This window comes from Trachypithecus francoisi, unplaced genomic scaffold (genome assembly GCF_009764315.1).
Source record: "Trachypithecus francoisi isolate TF-2019V2 unplaced genomic scaffold, Tfra_2.0 Lachesis_group11, whole genome shotgun sequence".
NCBI lineage: Eukaryota > Metazoa > Chordata > Mammalia > Primates > Cercopithecidae > Trachypithecus > Trachypithecus francoisi.
Window position 1 is genome coordinate 8,759,158 of NW_022681456.1, and position 18,050 is coordinate 8,777,207.

Here is an 18,050-nt window from a genome sequence, read left to right on the forward strand (position 1 = left end):
TGGTGTTTCTCTGGAACGCAGCAGGTCGGGTTCTCCCTGCCTTCCTGGGCCCTCCAGTTTTAGAAGAAGACTTAGTTTATCTCAGCCAATATGCATTGGACCCCTTGGTGGCTGAGTGGGGGGTGGGACCTGGGAGTCCAGTGAGACATGCGAGCCCTGTCAAAATTCCAAGGGCACCCTGCCCTGCCGTGTGATGGGGACGGGTGCTGCTGGCCACCGTGGTGGCGATGGCGATGATGGTGATGGCGATGGCGACAGTGATGGTGCCGGCCGACAGTCATGCAGTGCTATCACCACACACCGTGATGATTTCAACCTCACCAGTGCTGGGGAGAGGTGTGTAATTATCCCCACTGGCCAGATGAGGAGACAGAGGCACGGGGGGTGAGGAAGCTTCCGAGTCGCCTGCTGAGTGGCAGACTGAGGGTTCTAGTCTGTCACATGCAGCCCAGGGAGCTGGAGGGAGGCCCAGGTGTCCCCTTGGCAGCACACTGGCCATAAAGCCAGCCTTCTGGAAGCCAGCCCTGATCCGCCAGGTAGGACAGGGCGCTCCTATGGCCTGTGCAGGACCCCTGTGAGGGCAGTGTGGCAGAGGGGCTCATGATGAGGCTCCATGTCAGTGGGGAGTCAGATGCTGGATGTGGGGACCCCAGGTGAGCCAGGCTCGATCTGTGCTGTGGAGACACCCTCTGATATGGGGTGGGAGTCCTGGGTGAGACGGGGCTCAGTACCCCCCGCCACCACCTGCGTCTCTTCCCCTGCCATGTGTCCCTCAGCTCTTGGGGACAGCAGCTGGTCACTGTCTCTTTCTCTTTCAGCACCTCCGCCGTTACCATATATGTCTTTGGGGAGTTGCTGAGGGCTCTTCCTCATCTCCCTCTTTCCCTCCTTGCCTCTCCTCTCCATGTCTGTCTCCCACTCCGTGTCTCTTGCGCTCTCTCAGCACCCCCACTCCCGGTGCACAGCCCCTCTCTCCTGGGTGGCTGTGGAGGCTGCTGTGGGTGGCCGCAGAGAGGCTGTGGTGCTTGTGGTCCTGGCGTGGTTCCTGTGGCTCCAGGCCACATCTCTGCTGAAGACAGCGACGAGTGGCCACTCTCATGTCATCAGGACAGATGCTGCTTGCAGGGGTCTTCCCGCTTCATGTCCCCAAGCTTGCTCACCCCACAGACCCCCCAAGAGGTGTCCATCGGGTGCACAGTATATGCATGTTCATCCGGGGGCATTTATTCAGTGCCCACTGTATGCCAGCATTGTCAGACTCTACCTTCAGATGCGAATCCAACCTTAATCCTTCAGAAAATAGGGTAAAGGGATCAGCCGTGCCCCGCCCGTCTCAACACCCCAGACTTCCCCAATTCCACACTGCAGAGGTGGACACAGGGTGGGACTTCCGAGGTGTCGGGGAGTGGGCACGACTGCCCCTCTCAGGCTCCACAGCGCCCACGTGCCACCTGTGGATTTCCCAAGTTGGGGGGTGCATGGCTCAGGACCAAGGACATGGGTGTCCCTCCTTTCGCCATTTGTCAAGGGGGGATTGAAGTGGAGGCTGTGGTGGGATCCCGAGGGAGGGCAAGCCTGTGGGCTGGGGTGAGAAGTGACTCCAGGGACACTGGGCTGTGCACTTTCCCCAGCAGTGAGGCTTCCGACTCCCTCAGACACCACTGACCACACTGGGATGGCTGTAGCCAGCATCCTGGGGCTGTGCCCTCCTGGAGTCCCCCCCACTGAGGCCAAGGTCTGCCTTGTGAAGGGACATGTCCCAGTCTGAGTTCTCAGATGTGAGTGCATGTTGGAATCACCGGAAGGGCTGGGGAAAGCCAGTCACTGGGCTGCACCCCTCACCCCACAATAGGGCTGAGACCCAAGACTGCATTTCCAAGGAGCTCCCAGGCACTGGTCTAGGACCCTGCTGAGAACCTCGGTGCTGGGGGTCAGCCCCCGAGCAGGGAGCAGGGTGGCTGAAGGGGTTGTCAAGCCCGAGGTGGGCTTCCTGACAACCCGGACCACCCATGGGGGTACACTCGAGCTGGAACGGCCCTTCCCAGGTGTTTGGGATGGGCAGCGGCCTCCCTGGCCAGGGCCCAACTTGGATGAGGCAGCTCTGAGCTGAGTTCCTGTCAGCGGGCCTGACAGCCGAGGGCAGCCAGCCCCTTCCAGAAGGGATGTCTGGCCAGTCCAGCTGAGGAGGCAGCCTGTGTATCTGCATGTTTGCAAAGCCACGCTTTATGGATGCTGTGGCCACCCGAATGCTTAACCACAGCCTGGCAGCAAGACGCCAGTGCCACCGTGTCATCCCAAGGACACCTGCCCTGTCTGAAGCGCTTGGACCAGGCCTGGACCTGTGCTGGCCCTTCTCTGCCCTGTCACCCCCACACCATATGCCCTATACCAAAGCAGTTTGTGTGTCATTTCGATGGCTGCGTTTCTGAAACTTGGATGGTTATAAAGTGGAATATAAAAATCGTTGATTGAAAGTGCTGGCCATGGGACGTCTCTGGACTCAGACCTATACTGCATGTGGCCGCCTTCACTCTGGCCCACCTTGGCATCCACGGCACTGGTGCTCAGCCTTGTGGCCGGCTGGAGGTGAGGGATGTGCATGACTGTTTGGAGTACTGGGATTGCCTTCTTGTTTAATGGAGGTTGCCATCCTCTTTCTGGAAGCTTCTCTGTATTCTGACACAGGGGGATGCAGGCCCAGGCGTAGGCTTTTGGAATGCTAGCTGCTCCACACCCACCCCCATGAGACTCCACACTCCTGAGCTTTGGCAAGGGAGGGCCGAGCCCCCACCTCCCAGAACCTGGCCCCTGAGATCGGCTTTTGAGCCTGGAGGCTGGGTTGAGGCCCGAGCATCCTCTCCTGGGCTCCGAGCCCCATCGCCACCACCCTGAGGTGAATCACGATGGTGGGGCAGCGGCGGGGGGAGCAGCTCAAGCGCTGGCACGGTGGTTTATAGTTCATGACTCACTGATGGAAGGGCCGCGTTATCCTAGTGAATTGCAAAACCAGAGCCCAGGAATGCTGGGGCCTGACAACAGACTATGGGGGAGCGAGGATGTGAGGCTGGCTAGGCCAGGTGGCAGGGCCCAGCCCCTGGTAGCAACATGGCCTTCCTGCAGCAATGGGGGTTCATGTGGCCAAGGGGGCCTCTCTTTCTGCAGAGATGGAACACTGAGATGGGAACAGCCCGTCCTGGGCTCCACTCATCCGGCCTGGGTCCAAGGAGGAAGCCCAGGGAGGCCGAGGCCCTGCCCCGGACTGCTGCTGTCCTGCCTGTGCCCACTCTCCACCGCTCCCCATCTCTGTCCCTCTGGGTCTGCTCTGCCCAAGCCCCCAGCTCTGAGCCTCCTGCATTTTTCTAGGTTTCTATTTCTCTCTCTCTGTGTGTGTGTGTGTGTGTGTGTGTGTGTGTGTGAGTGTGTGTGCGTGCGCACGCATGGGTGGCTCTGTCTGTTTCTCTTGCCATGTCTTCCTTCCCCTTTCTCTCTGTCTCTATCTCTGTGTCCACATCTCGTCTGTTTCTGTGTGTGTGCTTTCCTTTCTCTCTCTGTTTTCCCCATCTAAGTCTTTTAACTCTGTCTCTAGCTCCCTCTATCCCCCTTTCTCTCTCTCTCTCCCCATCTCTTCTCTTCCTCCTCCCCTGCCACCTCCCCTCCTCACCCTGTCCCTGGATCACTCCTCTCAACCTTTCTCCTCCAGGTCTCTGCTCCTCCCCCACCTCTCTCCCTTTTTCTCTCCTCCCTCCCACTACAGCCCCCTCTCCCGGCCCCCTCTCCTCTGCCTCCTCCGTCCCTCCTCTCCCAGCTCTTTGCAGAGGGACTGGTGACCTTGTTCTTCTTGCTGTGGCACTCAGACAGCTTGCACGGGGAACAGTATGACCGGGAAGGCTGTTCCAGGGCAGGAGCAGCCAGGCTTGGTCCCCGGGGAGGGGCAGCCACTGTGCGGTGGGTGCTGGTGTTCAGGGCCAGCCGCCTCCCCTAGGTGCTGAAGTCACTTGATGATGGGGACCGGTGGCAGGGCGGGCCAGATCGCCCCAGGCTGTGTTTCAGCTCCCAGACTGAGGGCTTGTATCTTGTTTCAAACCTGCTGCCTGCCTGGGGCTGGGCCAGGATGGGCCCACAACCTTCTGGTGGTGCCGACTTTCCCAGGCCTGCTGGAGGAGGTGGCCGCGTCCTCTCCACTCAGGGTCAGCTGGGCTGGGCAGGATTGGGTGCAGATTTAGGGTTGAAGTGAGCAGATGTCTCTGGTTTCCTGCCCAGCTTTGTGCTAGGTGGGGAGACAGTTGGGGGCTCCCTGAGTCCTGCAGTCAGGGGTGTTGCTCCCAGGAAAGGCAGCTGGTGGGTGGGCCGGAGCCCAGGCATGGAGCAGATCAGGCTGCAGGTTGAGGAAAAGACAAACATGGCCTTTGCATCGGCCAGAATGCAGTGTAGGGGCGACGGCATCAGAGAGGCAGAAGGAGGTGGAAAATGTGAGCGCTCCCCAGGCAGCAGATTGGTCAGGATCGAGGGGGCGGGGGGTGCATCTCAAGCTGGGCTGCTGGAGTCAGGAAGTAGTTCCCAGAACACCAGCCTTGGTGTCTGTGGCAGCTGGAGGCGCTGAGGGAGGGGCCCTGGCAGGCTCACAGCTGGCGGGTTGTCCCTGGGGGATGGGCGGTGTTTGAGTCTGTTCTGCAGGGACGTCATTCTAGGTGATTCCCTCGTGGACAAGACAAACAAGGTCAACCAGGTGTGGTGGCTCATGCCTGTAGTCCCAGCACTTTGGGAGGCTGAGGTAGGTGGATCACTTGAGCCCAGGAGTTCAAGACCAGCCTGGGCAACATAGTGAGACCCCATCTCTACAAAAAAATTTAAAAATTAGCCGAGTGAGGTGGCATGCTCCTGTGGTCCCAGCTTCTTGGGAGGCTGAGGTGGAAGGACTGCTTGAGCCCAGAAGGTGCGGGCTGCAGTGAGCCGTGCTCATGCCGTGCCCTTCAACCTGGGCAACAGAGCAAGACCCTGCCTCCAAAAAAAAGGGCAAACAGGGTCCCTGGAACCCACACCCATGGGGGATTTGAACCATGCACAGGTCCATCAGCGTGGCAGTTTGAGAGAGGGTTAAAGGGCAAACATGTAAGCCAGGGTCAGGAGGCCACTGCTGGGCAGGAGGGCAGCTTCTAGGGAGCTGGCCCCAAGGCTTCTCTGAGGAGGTGTCCCTTGGGCTCAGACCTGAGTAATAAGAAGGGACTGGCCAGGCAGAAGTGGGGGGAGCACCCCAGGCCATGGGCATAGCACATGCAAAGGCCCTGAAGCAGGAACATGCAGGCCAACTTCCAGGAGGCAGGTGGTGGGCACAGGGAGAGCTGCCCCGAGGGAGGTGGGCAGGGGCCAGGAATCCCGGCCTCAGAGCAGGAGCAGGGGCTGTGAATTTGACGCCGAGTTGCAGGACGGGATCTGAATTAGGATTTACAACAGAGCTTCGGCTGGCACAGCACACATCTGTACAGGCGAAACATCCTTCCATGCGCATGTGAAATGTTGCTCACGTTCTGTCGACACGCATCTTTCTGCTGTGGAGTGCTGGTAAATGTTTAACAACCAGCTTTCCGTAGGGGGAAGCTGAGTTTGTAGCACGTGCTGGTTGCCATGGTGTAAATAAATCCTCCCACCGTGCCCAGCACCACGCAAAAACGTGCTGCCACTGACTTGGAACTGGGGAAAGATGCCCCTAGCACCAAGCTCTCTTATCCTGTCCTCGCCCTGTGCGTGCGGTTGGCGGAAATCGCCTCCACAGCACAGATGACTTTGTAGCTCCATGTAGCCAGATGATCAGGAAGCGATGCCCTTGGAGCGCTTGTAACCTTTGTTTTCTTTTTTTTTTTAAGTTTATTGTTTTTTTAGAGATGGAGTCTTGCTCTGTCACCCAGGTTAGAGTGCAGTGGTGCAGTTGAAGCTCACTGCAGCCTTGACCTCCCAGGCTCAAGGTTTCCTCCCACCTTGGCCTCCTGAATAGCTGGAATTACAGGGATGTACCACCTAATTAAAATTAGCACCACCAGCTAATTTGTAGTGATGGAGTCTCACTGTGTTGCCCAGGCTGGTCTGAACTCCCACCTCAGATGATCCTCCTGCCTGGCCCTCCCAAAGCACTGAGATTACAAGTGTGAGTCACCTTGCCAGGCCATAATTTCTTCAATTCTAAGGTTATGTGTTTCCTTTTTTAATAACGGCCATGAGCTGGTAGCCGCTGGCTGCAGCACACCTTGGTATATCTTATAAAAAGACAACCCTTACGCGCTGAGACGGCCTCCCCTGACTGCATTTTCCCCAGCAAGGACAGGAGACTGAATCCGAGGGGCAGAAAGCAGGTGTTAGGGAAAAGCTGCCAGCAACAGGGAACTCTGTTCTGCCTCGGCTCTGACCCCTGACCCCACTCTCCACACCAGCCCCAGGCTCCTGGGATCCCTGTCCCTACACTGCCAGGAGGTGGAAGGTGTCATGAGGACACCCCCTCAGGGGCACCTGGCACGTGGTAGATACTCAGTGAAGTGTTTGTTGAATGAGTGCATGAGATTGAGCCACAGACGGTGCTGCTGGGTATTGGAAAGCTCTCCTGACACATTTGTAAGGACTTAGCATCTGAGAATTAAATCTCATCAGCCCCTACCTGGATGGTCGCAGCACCTTCTCACTGGACTCTCTCCTCTCATTCCCGGAGTCCACCGTCTTCCTTCCCGCGACCTGCTGTTGGATCGCCTTTTAACATGGGGCGGGTCATGTGACTCCCCGCCACCCCTGCACCTTTCGAGAAAGGTCCCCAGGGGCTTCTGCCACCCTCAGGATGCCACGTGTATTTCTGAGCATGGGTGTTAGCCCTGGCCAGGCCCTCCAGCCATGCCCCAAAGTGCCACTTGGTAGGCACAGAGGCCATTTTCCCGTCGCCATGCCTCAGAGGCCTCCTGCTCTGCCGAGGCCCCTTACCTTGCCTTGCATGTCAGCACACCTTGCTGCCTCGTCTGCACCATGAATGTGCCTTTTGAATGTGTCCTCATCACCGTCACCTCCATCTGGCCTGTCTTTGTCAGCCTAAGTGCAAGCTCCATACAGTCGGGGGCCACATCTTTCAGTGGCTGGTGTGCCCCTTGGGGGTTCAGGGCATGCTGGCGGAGGGAAAGAATCAGGCAATGGCATCATTTGGCTTAAATGGGCTTAGGGAGGAGGCTGTGAACCCCCAACCCAGGGCGGAGGTAGGGCACCTGGATGTAGGACCTTCTAGGAAATGCTGTGTGACCTTGGTTGAGTTACTTAACCTCCCTGTGTCTTTGCATTCTCATCCATAAAACTGGGATGATACCAGTTGTTGGGAGGATTCAAGTAACAGGGAACAGGAAGCGATTAGGAGAAGGCCTCATCAAATGTGCTCAGCTTGTTTGTTGTTTTTATTGAGATCGTTTTCTGCATAGCCTGTGGTCTGGGGCTTCTGCACGGGCCCAGTCATGTGCTGCTTGTCTGGCAGGCTCAGGGTTACGGGTTCATTGTCCAGATCTGGGGGCAGGTGTCCCTTGGGGCTTTGGGCCAGTGGTTCTGGCTAACCATAGATCCAGTAGGGTTTGCCACAGAGTTGTGCTGTGGTTTGGGGGGATGTTTCTGACCATACACGGGACACAAACCCACCGTCGGCCTGACCAGTGGCACGTCTGAAAGGCAGAGGTAGCCCTCCACCACGAGGGCGAGATCCTTTGAGATAGTGGAGCTGGCTTCTAGTTCTTTCTGATTCCCCTTCTTTCAGACCCCTCACATGGAGGGAATGGTGCCCACTGGCGTTTTCTGCTGCACAGAGAGTCCTTTGTGTGCCTTGTGAGACAAGGATTCTTGAAGGCCTCGCTCCTCAGTGGGGTCTGAGGCCAGCTGTGGCAGCTTCTCCTGGTGCTGGTTAGAAATGCAGAGTCCTAGGTCCCACCCCAGACCCACTGAGTGGGAATTGGCAGGGGATGTGTGTGCACCTTCAGGTGTGGGTAGCACTGGCCTGGAGCAGGGTGCTCTAACGAAAGCCTGCAGGCCAAATCCGGCCCACCACCTGCTTTTGTAAATAAAGTTTTATTGGCACACAGCCATGCCCTTTTGTTGCTACAAGGGCTGCTTTCACAAGACAGTGGCAGAGTTGAGTAGGGAGATGACAGAGACCGCATACTTATCCTCTGGCCCTTACAGAAAACGTTTGCCAGTCCCTGGTAAAGCACTGGTTCTCAAATCTGGCTGCCCATCGGGATAACCTGGAATTTAACATACGAACGCCTGGGTCTTGGCCCAGAGATTCGGATGTCATTGGTGTGGGGTGTGGCCTGGGCATCAGGACTTCTCAGGGCTCCCCACGAGATCTGAGTGTGCAGCCAATGTCATAGGACCTTGAGAACCATGGACCTCAGTGGCCTGGGAAGCTCAGCAAGTGCAGTTCTGCCGCTCTGTGGACAGGCCCAAGACCCGGCAACCCAGCCTCGCCAATGTTGGCCGCTGCACTTGCTGCCCTAAAACAAAGAAGGCTTTGGGGGCTGAGCCAGCTGCCAGGTCCCCCCAGCTCCTCGGGGAGTTGTGAGCTGGGGCCTCCTTCTCCCTGTGTAATCTCCCAGCAGCAAGTATGAGCAGCCCTAAATCAGTCCCTCGGCCTCCCAGGTGGCCGCTACGAGACCCTGCAGATGTTCGTCATTAAGGCTCCCGGGGTCTGTCCCACTGGAAAGTGTGTTTTAAGGCCAGGGCTGCTCTGGAATTCCTCCTTTTCATCTTCCTCTACCGGACTCACTCAGCGTGGGCTGCAGGGATGCCCCTCCCACAGGAGATGTTGAGCCCACAGGAAGTGAGGAGCCCATGCACAGGGCCCTAGGCCTTGACTGCAGGGTGGCCCAGAAGGGGCCACCTTGTGCTAGTGGGTGTTGCTGCACCCACTCCAACCAGAGGGTGAGGGTGGAAGGCACCCCTGCCCTGGGGGCTTGTTAACATGTCAGGTAAGAGGAGGAGGCAGGGCTTGGTGACAGGATTGCACATGGTGCCTCAGTTTCCTCTTCTGTAAGATGGACGGGTGGGTGGGTAGGGGAGACCACTGGGATGGAGCCAGGCATGTGGCGCCATGAGCGATCAAACACGGAGACATGAGGGATGACCATCCAGGAGAGAGGGGGTTGTGGGCAGGCCCTGGCGGGGCTTGTAGTGTGGAGTGGGGGGCAGGTAGGACAGGTAGACGGGGGTGGCTGGCGAGTCTGCAGAACACAAACCCTAGATCCTGGTCGGGGGTTGGCTGAGACTCTCAGCTGGGGCTTTGGAGACAGCAGGGTCACATCCCCCACACTCTGGGCTGTCAGCCTTCTTTGCTCCGAGACCTTGAAGCTTTGCCTCTCTGAGCCTCAGTTTCCTCCTCTGCAGAATGTGACCAGTGATCACGGCTTTCCTATTTCTGAGGCTGGAATAGTGTTTGCAAAGCACTTGGTGTGGTGCAGGGCGTGGGTGACCCGCCATGACATTCCTCTGGGTCACTGTTACTCATGGTGTTTTCATCTCCGTCAGGACTTCAGAGGGGCCAGGAGCCGGCCCATATAAAATGGACAGCACAGTGCTGGGTGTCTAGTCAGCTCTGGGGGATCTGTGGGGATTTCTCCTCTGCATCAGCCTCTTCCTCCTTGGGGCTTTTCTGAGGACTCGGAAGAGAGCTCCAGTGGGGAAGGTTCGTAGCTCAGGGCCTGGCCCAGGTGCACCCCTCTCCCGACTGGCCCCTGCCTGCGGCCTGGTGGGTGTGGAGCTGCATTTACTGGCCATGCCAGGGCAGACATTAACCTGCTTTGTGGGTCCATGGGTGAGGCCCCAGGGGGTCATGGAGCCCCCATCAGCCTAGATGCAGGGGCGAATGGGCAGATGCTCCGGGAAGGAGGCTCCGTGGCCACTGCTCCCATCAGGAGGGATGCCGCAGCCCAGGTGGGGACTTCTTGGCACAGACATAGCTGAGTGTGGTCTCAGGAGACACCAAGCTCCATGTGATTCAAAAGCCCCGGCCCTGCCCAGACTCCGGCCCTGGGCTGTTGCCAGGGTCATCTGACCCAGGGAGACGGCATCCAGGCGGGGCAGCCCAGGGGGCAGGGCTCCCTCCCCAGCCAGCCACATTACTCCTCCCTCCCCAGGTTCCCACCTCTGCCCACATCGGGCAAATGTGGACAGAAAGGACACTGTAGGAACAAGCCTAAAAAACCTCCTCCCCCAGCTTCTGCCTCCAAAGGAGTCTTCACCTGGTGGCTGTTTAAAGGTTACGTTTGAGGGTTTGAGGTCAGGAGAGGGAGAACAGGCTGGTCCCAGGACGCCGGGCACCTGTTGGGGAATCAGCAGCAACCTGGGGCGGGGAGACTGTTCCAAGTCGTTGGGCCACTCTGCCCCTTCCTGGCTCCTCTTACAGAACACGGTGGCGAGGGATTCCTGGGGAAGAGAGGCAGATGCAGGCCCAAGGTTCTGCCCTGGACCCAGCAGCAGCCTCAGAGAGCCCACGGTTGCCTGCAGCAGTCAGACCCTTGCTCTGTTTCTCTGCCGCATCCTAAATGAAAAGAGGCTGGAGAGAGCGTTGTGTGCAGGGCAGGCGCCTGTTCCTGGCAGGAAGGAAAGGCAAGAGAAAGGGGTCTCTCTCACCTTCCCGACCCCTCCTTTTCTATCTGCTTGGAGTTCTTGCTCCCTGGTTTGAAACATTGGTGTGACTGTGCCCCTGGTACACATTAAAAGGCTTTGGGGTTTATTTTTATTTCGCTTGGCTCAGAGGGATGGAAAGATGGTCTGGTTTGGCAGCTGCCTGCAGGGAGGACCTTGGGGTGTCCAAGAAAATCAGTGTGTGCTTTAAAAGAAATCAGGCGGGATGAAAGGAAATCGGGAGGCGGTGCCGGGGGGAGCTTACACTCCTTCCTCTATGTCGGTGAGGGGAGGGGCGGCAGGCCCAGACTGGCTAGGACAGGTTGGGGAGGCAGACAACAGGAAGAGGCCCAAGTTAGGAGGCTGGCTTGGCTCCCAGCCTCTCTGATCTGCTCTGTAAAATGGGCTTGTTCTGTCCCCCTGGGGTGCCGGCATGCGAGGGAGACAGCAGGAGCGGCCACCTCCATGCAGGCCTGGGGCCTTCCTGGGCTCTGGGGAATCAGGGGCATCCCCCCACCTCCCCGTTTTACAGACTCAGAGACAGAGGCTTAGAGACGTGGCCTCAGCTCTGTTGGGGGCAGGGCAGGGCTGGGGCGTCAGGGGTGTGTCCCCACCTTCCCAGATGCTCAGGCACCCCTGCTGAGGCTCACCAGGGCACCTCTCTGGGGCCCGGATCACTTCTGCCCCTCTTAAATATCCGGGCCAGATGCGAATGTAAGCATGGCGAGGATTCTCTCATTTCAACCTCCCAGCCCTCAGCTGAGGCACAGGCATGCTGAATACTCATGTTGTCAAGGCAAAGGAATCAGCACAGAGAGGTTAAGACCCTCATCCAAGCGCACACAGCCCCTGTGTGGAAAGGGCAGGAATTGAAGCCAGCACTTCTGACACCAGTGCTTCCTGCCCCTCACCCCAACTCCGCCTACCCAGGCCCCTAGGGCGGCAGGACCCCAGGCAGTGCCTCTCCCCAGCTCATGCCAGTGGGGCCTGGCTTCCTGGTTGTTTATGGCCTCTTCTGGGTGGACTCCACGTGTTTTCTTCCTCCTCCCCAGCGCAGGCTGAGCCCAGGTGCAGAGATTCACCTGTTCATGGTTTCCTTCCCTCCCTACTCCCTTCTTCCCTCTCCCGGGGTCTGACAGCAGCAGCAACAGCAGCAGCAGCAGCAGCAGCAGCAGCAGCAGCAGCAGCAGCCCATGCCCCGCAGCAGCCAGGAGGAGAAAGATGAGAAAGAGAAGGAAAAGGAGGCGGAGAAGGAGGAGGAGAAGCCGGAGGTGGAGAACGACAAGGAAGACCTCCTCAAGTAAGGCAGCCCGCTGTCCCCTGCAGGGCCCGGCCGCTGACCCAACCCGGGTGGCACACGGGTCTGTGAACCCTTTGTAGAGATGGGTGGGGCGTCCACCAATTGCCCGTGAGCAGGGGAGAGGGCTTTCTGCTCGTTTGCCCCTGACAGCCCCCCTTCCAGAAGCCCTCCCATCGCCCTCCTCCTCCTTCCCGGCTCCCCGCCATCCGCTCTCCCTTTCTTTCTCCAACCCTCTGGAGACTTTAGAGACTGATAGCTCATTTGAGCTCCACTCCTGAGCTAATAAATCCAGGCAATGACTTTGGAACTCTCTGCCTCCCCTCCTCCTCCCGCTCTCGCCTCCTGAGGCGCCAGGAGAGGGGAAGGGGGGATCAGAGGCACTCCTGGAAGGACTAGGTGTGCAGGCGGCTGCTGTCACCTTTAGAATCATTGATGGCAGTGTGAGTTCTTGCAGATCAAGGCACAGCCTCACCGCGGGGGCCGTGACGGCCTCCTGTGCCTGCCAGGGGCTGCGGGAGTGCAGCCAGCTGGAGAAAGGGGGGCGGCACGACTTAGCGCCAGGTACCTGTAATGGGCTCAGGAATTTGGCTTCAGAGAACATCTGGCTTCCTCACCCCGTCTCCCAGACACTTCCAGCAAGGGCCTTTCAGGAAGGTGAGTGGGAAGGTGGAGGTGATCAATCTGAGCCTCCCACAGTAAAACTCTCCCCAGTTTCTTCTGCAAGAGCCCCAGCTTGGGTATCGAGATTGCGAGCACCCCCACACACCTCGACTAGGCCTGCAGGCTAGGCCTGCATAAAACCGGCAAGAGAGTTTCCTCCTGCCAATGCCTAAGACACCTGGCCCTTGATAATACTGAAGGCCAATGTATTGCCTCTTATAGAGCCCCTCTGGAAATAGCTCCTCTGTGGTGAATAAAATGGCCCTGTAAATTGCTGCCAGCCCACACCCCCATTTAGTTCACCAAATAGTCTTGCAGACAGTATCTATTTGGTGCGTAAAATGGTCTTGCAGATAGCCACCAGCCCAGAAGGAAAGTTCCCAGTACCTCCCATTTGGGGAATAAAATAGCCAGCCAATTAACTACCTGTCCACGTGGCCTTATTGGTGAATTAAGTAGTTGATAGCCCAGGTTACGCCCCCTATCCATTTTTTTTTTTTTTTTTTGAGACAGGATCTTGTTCTGTCGCCCAGGCTGGAGTGCAGTGGTATAATCATGGCTCACTGCAGCCTCGACCTCCCAGGCTCAAGAGATCCCCCAGCCTTAGCCTTCCAAGCAGCAGGGACCATCAGCATACGCCACCACACCTGGCTAATTTTCTGATATTTTTCTTTTGTAGAAATGGGGTCTTGCTGTGTTTCCCAGGCTAGTCTTAAACTCCTGGGCTCAAGCGATCTTCCAACTTTGGTCTCCCAAAGTGCTGAGATTACAGGTGTGACCCAGCACACCTGGCCGCAACTCCCTTTTGAAATAGCCTGGCATTGTCCTGCCAGCTGTATTCCCACGTCTGGTGAACGGGGAGGCCCTGCAGACCGCCCCCGGCCACCCTCACCTCAGGCCTCTCCCCCTCTTTCTTAGTATCCGATTAGCACCACTGCTGGCAGCCAGTGCAAATCCAGCTGAAGAAACGGTCTCCTCCAGTGGCCATTTGATTTCCCGGCTCAGGTGAAACCATCCTGTCTCCCCTCTCTGGCCTCTAGGGAGAAGACAGACGACACCTCAGGGGAGGACAACGACGAGAAGGAGGCCGTGGCCTCCAAAGGCCGCAAAACTGCCAACAGCCAGGGGAGACGCAAAGGCCGCATCACCCGCTCAATGGCTAATGAGGCCAACAGTGAGGAGGCCATCACCCCCCAGCAGAGTGCCGAGCTAGGTGAGCCAGGGGCCAGGATGCAGGTGGGGGAGGGGCTGGAGACATGGTGGGTTGCACTCATATGAAAGTTTCGTGCAATTTGAGTTAATTGGCAACTGCCAAGGGGCTGGCGTTAAGTCATGGTTGTGGTCAAATCCCAGCGCTAATTATTGGATGTGCTGTGTGACCCAGAGTGAATTCCTGAACCTCTCTGTGCCTCAAGGTCCTCATGTTGTCAGTGGGAGAAATTGGTGGTTACCTCTAAACATGGAGGAAGAGTTGTAGTCACTTGCTATGTGAGAAGCACCTAGAACAGAGCCTGGGGTGAAGGAAGAGCTCAGTGGCTTCAACCAAAGTGATTTCAGAGCATGAAGATGTCACATAAAAATCCCAATGACCAATTCTGGATTTTTTGGTTGTCGTTTTAAAAACAGAAGATCTGGCCATGCGTGGCCCAGGTTGCCACGAGGTAGCAGTTGTTGGGAGCTGAGTAACTACCACCCCTTCTTAGAATGTCATGGGCTCTACTTGTCCCCACCCAGCCTCCACCCTGGTAGGCATCTGGGTTTGTACCTTCACTTCCGTGGGCCTCGGTTTCCCCTTCTGTTGAGAAGGGTGTTCATCCCTCACTGCCCTCCCAGAAAGTAGAAAAAAGTAAGATGATGTCCGTGGCAGTTCCCAAGATTCGCCACAGGGGGCAGCGGTGTGCTCCTTTTGTCTCTACTTTGTCTAGCTGTTAGGGTCCAGCCCTCCAACCACTGTGGGAACCCACCCAGGAGCCAAGTGCTCAGGCCGAAGCCCCACCTGCCAGGGCTCAGGGCTCATCCTCAGGGTGGAGATGCTGCTTCATCTCCCACAGACCCCCCACCATCCCCTAGGGTCCGGCTCACACACCTGTCTCTGATGTAGTTGGGACCTATTTCATAAATGGCCCACTTGAAGCTCAGAGAGGAAACATTGCCTCTCTAAAAATTTCAGTGTAGCTGGCCGGGCGCGGTGGCTCACGCCTGTAATCCCAGCACTTTGGGAGGCCGAGGTGGGCGGATCATGAAGTCAGGAGATTGAGACCATCCTGGCTAACACAATGAAACCCCGTCTCTACTAAAAATACAAAAAATTAGCCGGGCTTGGTGGCGGGCGCCTGTAGTCTCAGCTACTCGGGAGGCTGAGGCAGGAGAATGGCGTGAACCCGGGAGGCGGAGCTTGCAGTGAGCCGAGATCGTGCCACTGCACTCCAGCCTGGGTGACAGAGCAAGACTTTGTCTCAAAAAAAAAAAAAAAAAAATTCAGTGTAGCTGGGATTAGAACTCAGCCCCATTGCCACAGAGCCTGTGTAGCTCCTGTAGGTATTTTCCAGCCGCCCTTTGGTGGCGGTGTACTTGGAGGCCCAGGGTGAAAGGGAAAGGGCTTTCTTCCTGCCTGATCTCTGGGGATAGTGCTCTTGGACCCAAGGCTGATGCTGGGGGCTCAGCTGCAGGGTGGAAAACACACTCCTGGGCCTTCCACCTCTCTCTCGGCACTGGGCACCCTCAGCACCCCGGCATCCCTGGCGCCGCTGGCTTCTGTAGGCTTCCTCTGGGAGTCCTGTGGGGAGGAACCAGAGCATCGATGAGGTCCCAGAGAGGCCCAGGCTGTGGCCGCAGAGATAGGGGAGGCTGGGGTGGTTCTGGCCTGTCAGGGGTGATGGGGCTGCCCATGGGGGTGGGGGCCATCTCCCCTCTTCTGCTAGAACCTTCCTCCACACCTCAGCCAGCCTCTATTGGACACATACTCCGCCTGGCGCAGTTCCAGGCACTGAGTCCATGAACTGACGTCCCTCGCACCCACCCCACTCACAGGTCTTAAGCAACTGGAAAAGAAGGACCAGGGCTCACATCCAGGGGAGCTCGGCAGACAGACCCAAAAATAGTGCCACAGCAGAGACACAGCCACCTCCAGCCAACCCCAAGGCCAGGCTATGTCCCTTCCCAGTGACACCAGAGGCCCCTCCTTGTACTGGATGGGTGGGGGGTACGAAAATTACCCTTCTGGGGCAGGGCTTCTCCACCACGGGCGATTTTACTCCCCCACCGGGGGACGCCTGGCGATGTCTGTAAACAGTTTTGATTGTCACAGTTGGAGCAGGGCCGCTGACATCCAGCGTGCAGAGTCCAGGGTTGCTAAGCATCCTGCCGTGATGGGACAGCCCCACAGTCATGGAAGAGCTGGGCTCCGAGTGGGTACTCGGTCAGGTGAGGTCCTGGCCCACCTGAAGCTCGTGTCCCACTGTCACCAAGTCACCAGGTGACTGCTTTCCCAACAGAGTACAGGCAGAGGCAGTCATGGTCAAGGCCCTTGACTGCTTCAGTGTCACCTTCTATAAAATAGGGTGATGACAGGTGCCCCGACCTGGGCGGCTTGTGTGGAGGTTGGCCCCGACCAACGGCATGTGGGACTGCCCAGCACAGCCCCAGCCCAGCATAAAGGCTCAGGAGTCAGGTGCCACGATGGGTACTGGCTGGGGAGGGGCGTCTGAAATGTAGCCTTCCCATGGGATTCAGAGCCATGGGGTGACACCGTCAAGGCCTGGTCCACTCCCTCCCTGGCTCAAAGGAGAGAAAAGGGCGGAAGGCAAAGTGCCTCCTTTCCCGGCTCCTGCCAATCACCTGGCGTCTTCTTTTCAGCCTCCATGGAGCTGAATGAGAGTTCTCGCTGGACGGAAGAAGAAATGGAAACAGCCAAGAAAGGTGAGGGGTGTGGTGCGGCTTTAAGCCTTGTTGGTTTGCATCCAGGGTGCTTGAAACTTGCGTGCTGGGGAGGTTGTTGACACATTTGGCCTTGAACCGGGGGCTGTGGTGAGGCCTCTGGTGAGGCTCTGGTTCCGGGCTGTTCTCAGGTTTGTCACCCTGGAGCCTCAGTTTTACCCTCCCGAAAATGGGTCTGTGCAGCTGCACTGTCAGGCTAGTCTTTGTGACTTGAGGGCACAGCTCAGAGAGACACAGCCTGTGCTGTGCATGTAGTCAGCGAGTGGCTTCTGGGTGATCTCTGTGGCCAGCACCTCCTGGGCCTTGGGGACAGAGTAGTGGCAGCACACCTGGGGGCCTCAGGACAGTCAGAGCTTGCCGGCGGCCATTTCGGTAGAGTCCTGGGGTCAGGGAGACCTGCAGGGCGTTTGTCCAGCCATTAGGCAGAGCCCCGAAGGCCCCATCTGGGCTCAAGTATGCTGGGGCTTTGGAAACCTGTCTTAGGTTTGAGCACCCCAGTCTGGGTGATGACGGGTTCTGGAGTGGATGGGGACACCCAGGCTGTTGGGGACAGTCGTGGGAGTGGGTCACATGGCAGGGAGCCAGCAGGTGTTGGTGCTGGCCGCGGAAGCCATTCCCAGTTTGCAGGTGGCCTTGTGATATGCAGCACGGCGGAGACTGGGGCCCAGTTCCTCCTAAGCCGGAGACTGTCTCAGCTGTGCTGTCTCCTGGCCAAGTTCTTTACTTCCCAGCACAGTGACCTGACTCTGGGCCTCCATTTGCCCGTCTGTTAAGTGGGAGGGGCATCCAGGTTGGCTGTGAGGAATCAGATAACCCTGTGTGAGGGCCCACAGTGGTGGGCTGAGTGGGAGCAAATCTCCCCCCTCCCTCGCCTATACCTGGCCTGGGGCACTGGCTGTGGGAGCTGGGGCATCACTGGCAGCGCTGCTGAGGACGGGGCAGCACCTGCTTCCCACGGCACGCTCGCTCTCGGTTATCTAAGAGGTGGGGCATGTTCCTGTCCCCGCCCATGTCCCTGTTTGTGGGCGAGGAGCCAGGAAGCAGAGGCCAAGGAGTGCCACGGGTACCGGAGCTGGTGTGTAAGGCCGGGTGCAGGCCCAGGTCCCTACTCCCTGTCCCCGCCCTGTGCTTGGTCCCGTGGCCCTGCTGGAGTCGAGGCTGTCTGTGACGTGCGGTTTCTTTGTGCAGAAAGCTCCAGGTCGTGACTTACAGAGGGAACAAAGGCCCTTTATAGCGAATGCTCCTGGCACATAAGGGCAGGTGTATCTGAGAACAGGCTGGACCACGGGGCTTCTGGACCCGGCCCCGCCCTCCACTATAGTTGTGGGGGGTGCTGAGGGTCCCCACAGCCCTGAGAAGACCCCCATAGCCCCCACCTTCACCCCGAGACCCTGCCCCTCACCCTCAGAGCTCCTTCAGGGGCCCTCTGCCCTCCACCCCCCAGGCTGAGGTGAGCCTGGAAGCAGAGACACCCTTGCACCTTTCAGGAAGGAGGGCCCGCCTGCCGCTGCAGTGGGTCAGGCTC

At 58.0% G+C, this 18,050-nt stretch overlaps 1 protein-coding gene across 1 annotated transcript in view; it reads left to right on the forward strand.

Annotated features, from left to right (window-relative positions):
• Positions 1–18,050, forward strand: part of NCOR2 (nuclear receptor corepressor 2) — a 166,272-nt gene that overhangs the window by 78,265 nt on the left and 69,957 nt on the right. The window contains 3 exon segments of the mRNA XM_033220138.1: positions 11,772–11,929; positions 13,630–13,802; positions 16,445–16,507. Of these exon segments, the coding sequence (XP_033076029.1) occupies positions 11,772–11,929; positions 13,630–13,802; positions 16,445–16,507 (394 nt within the window).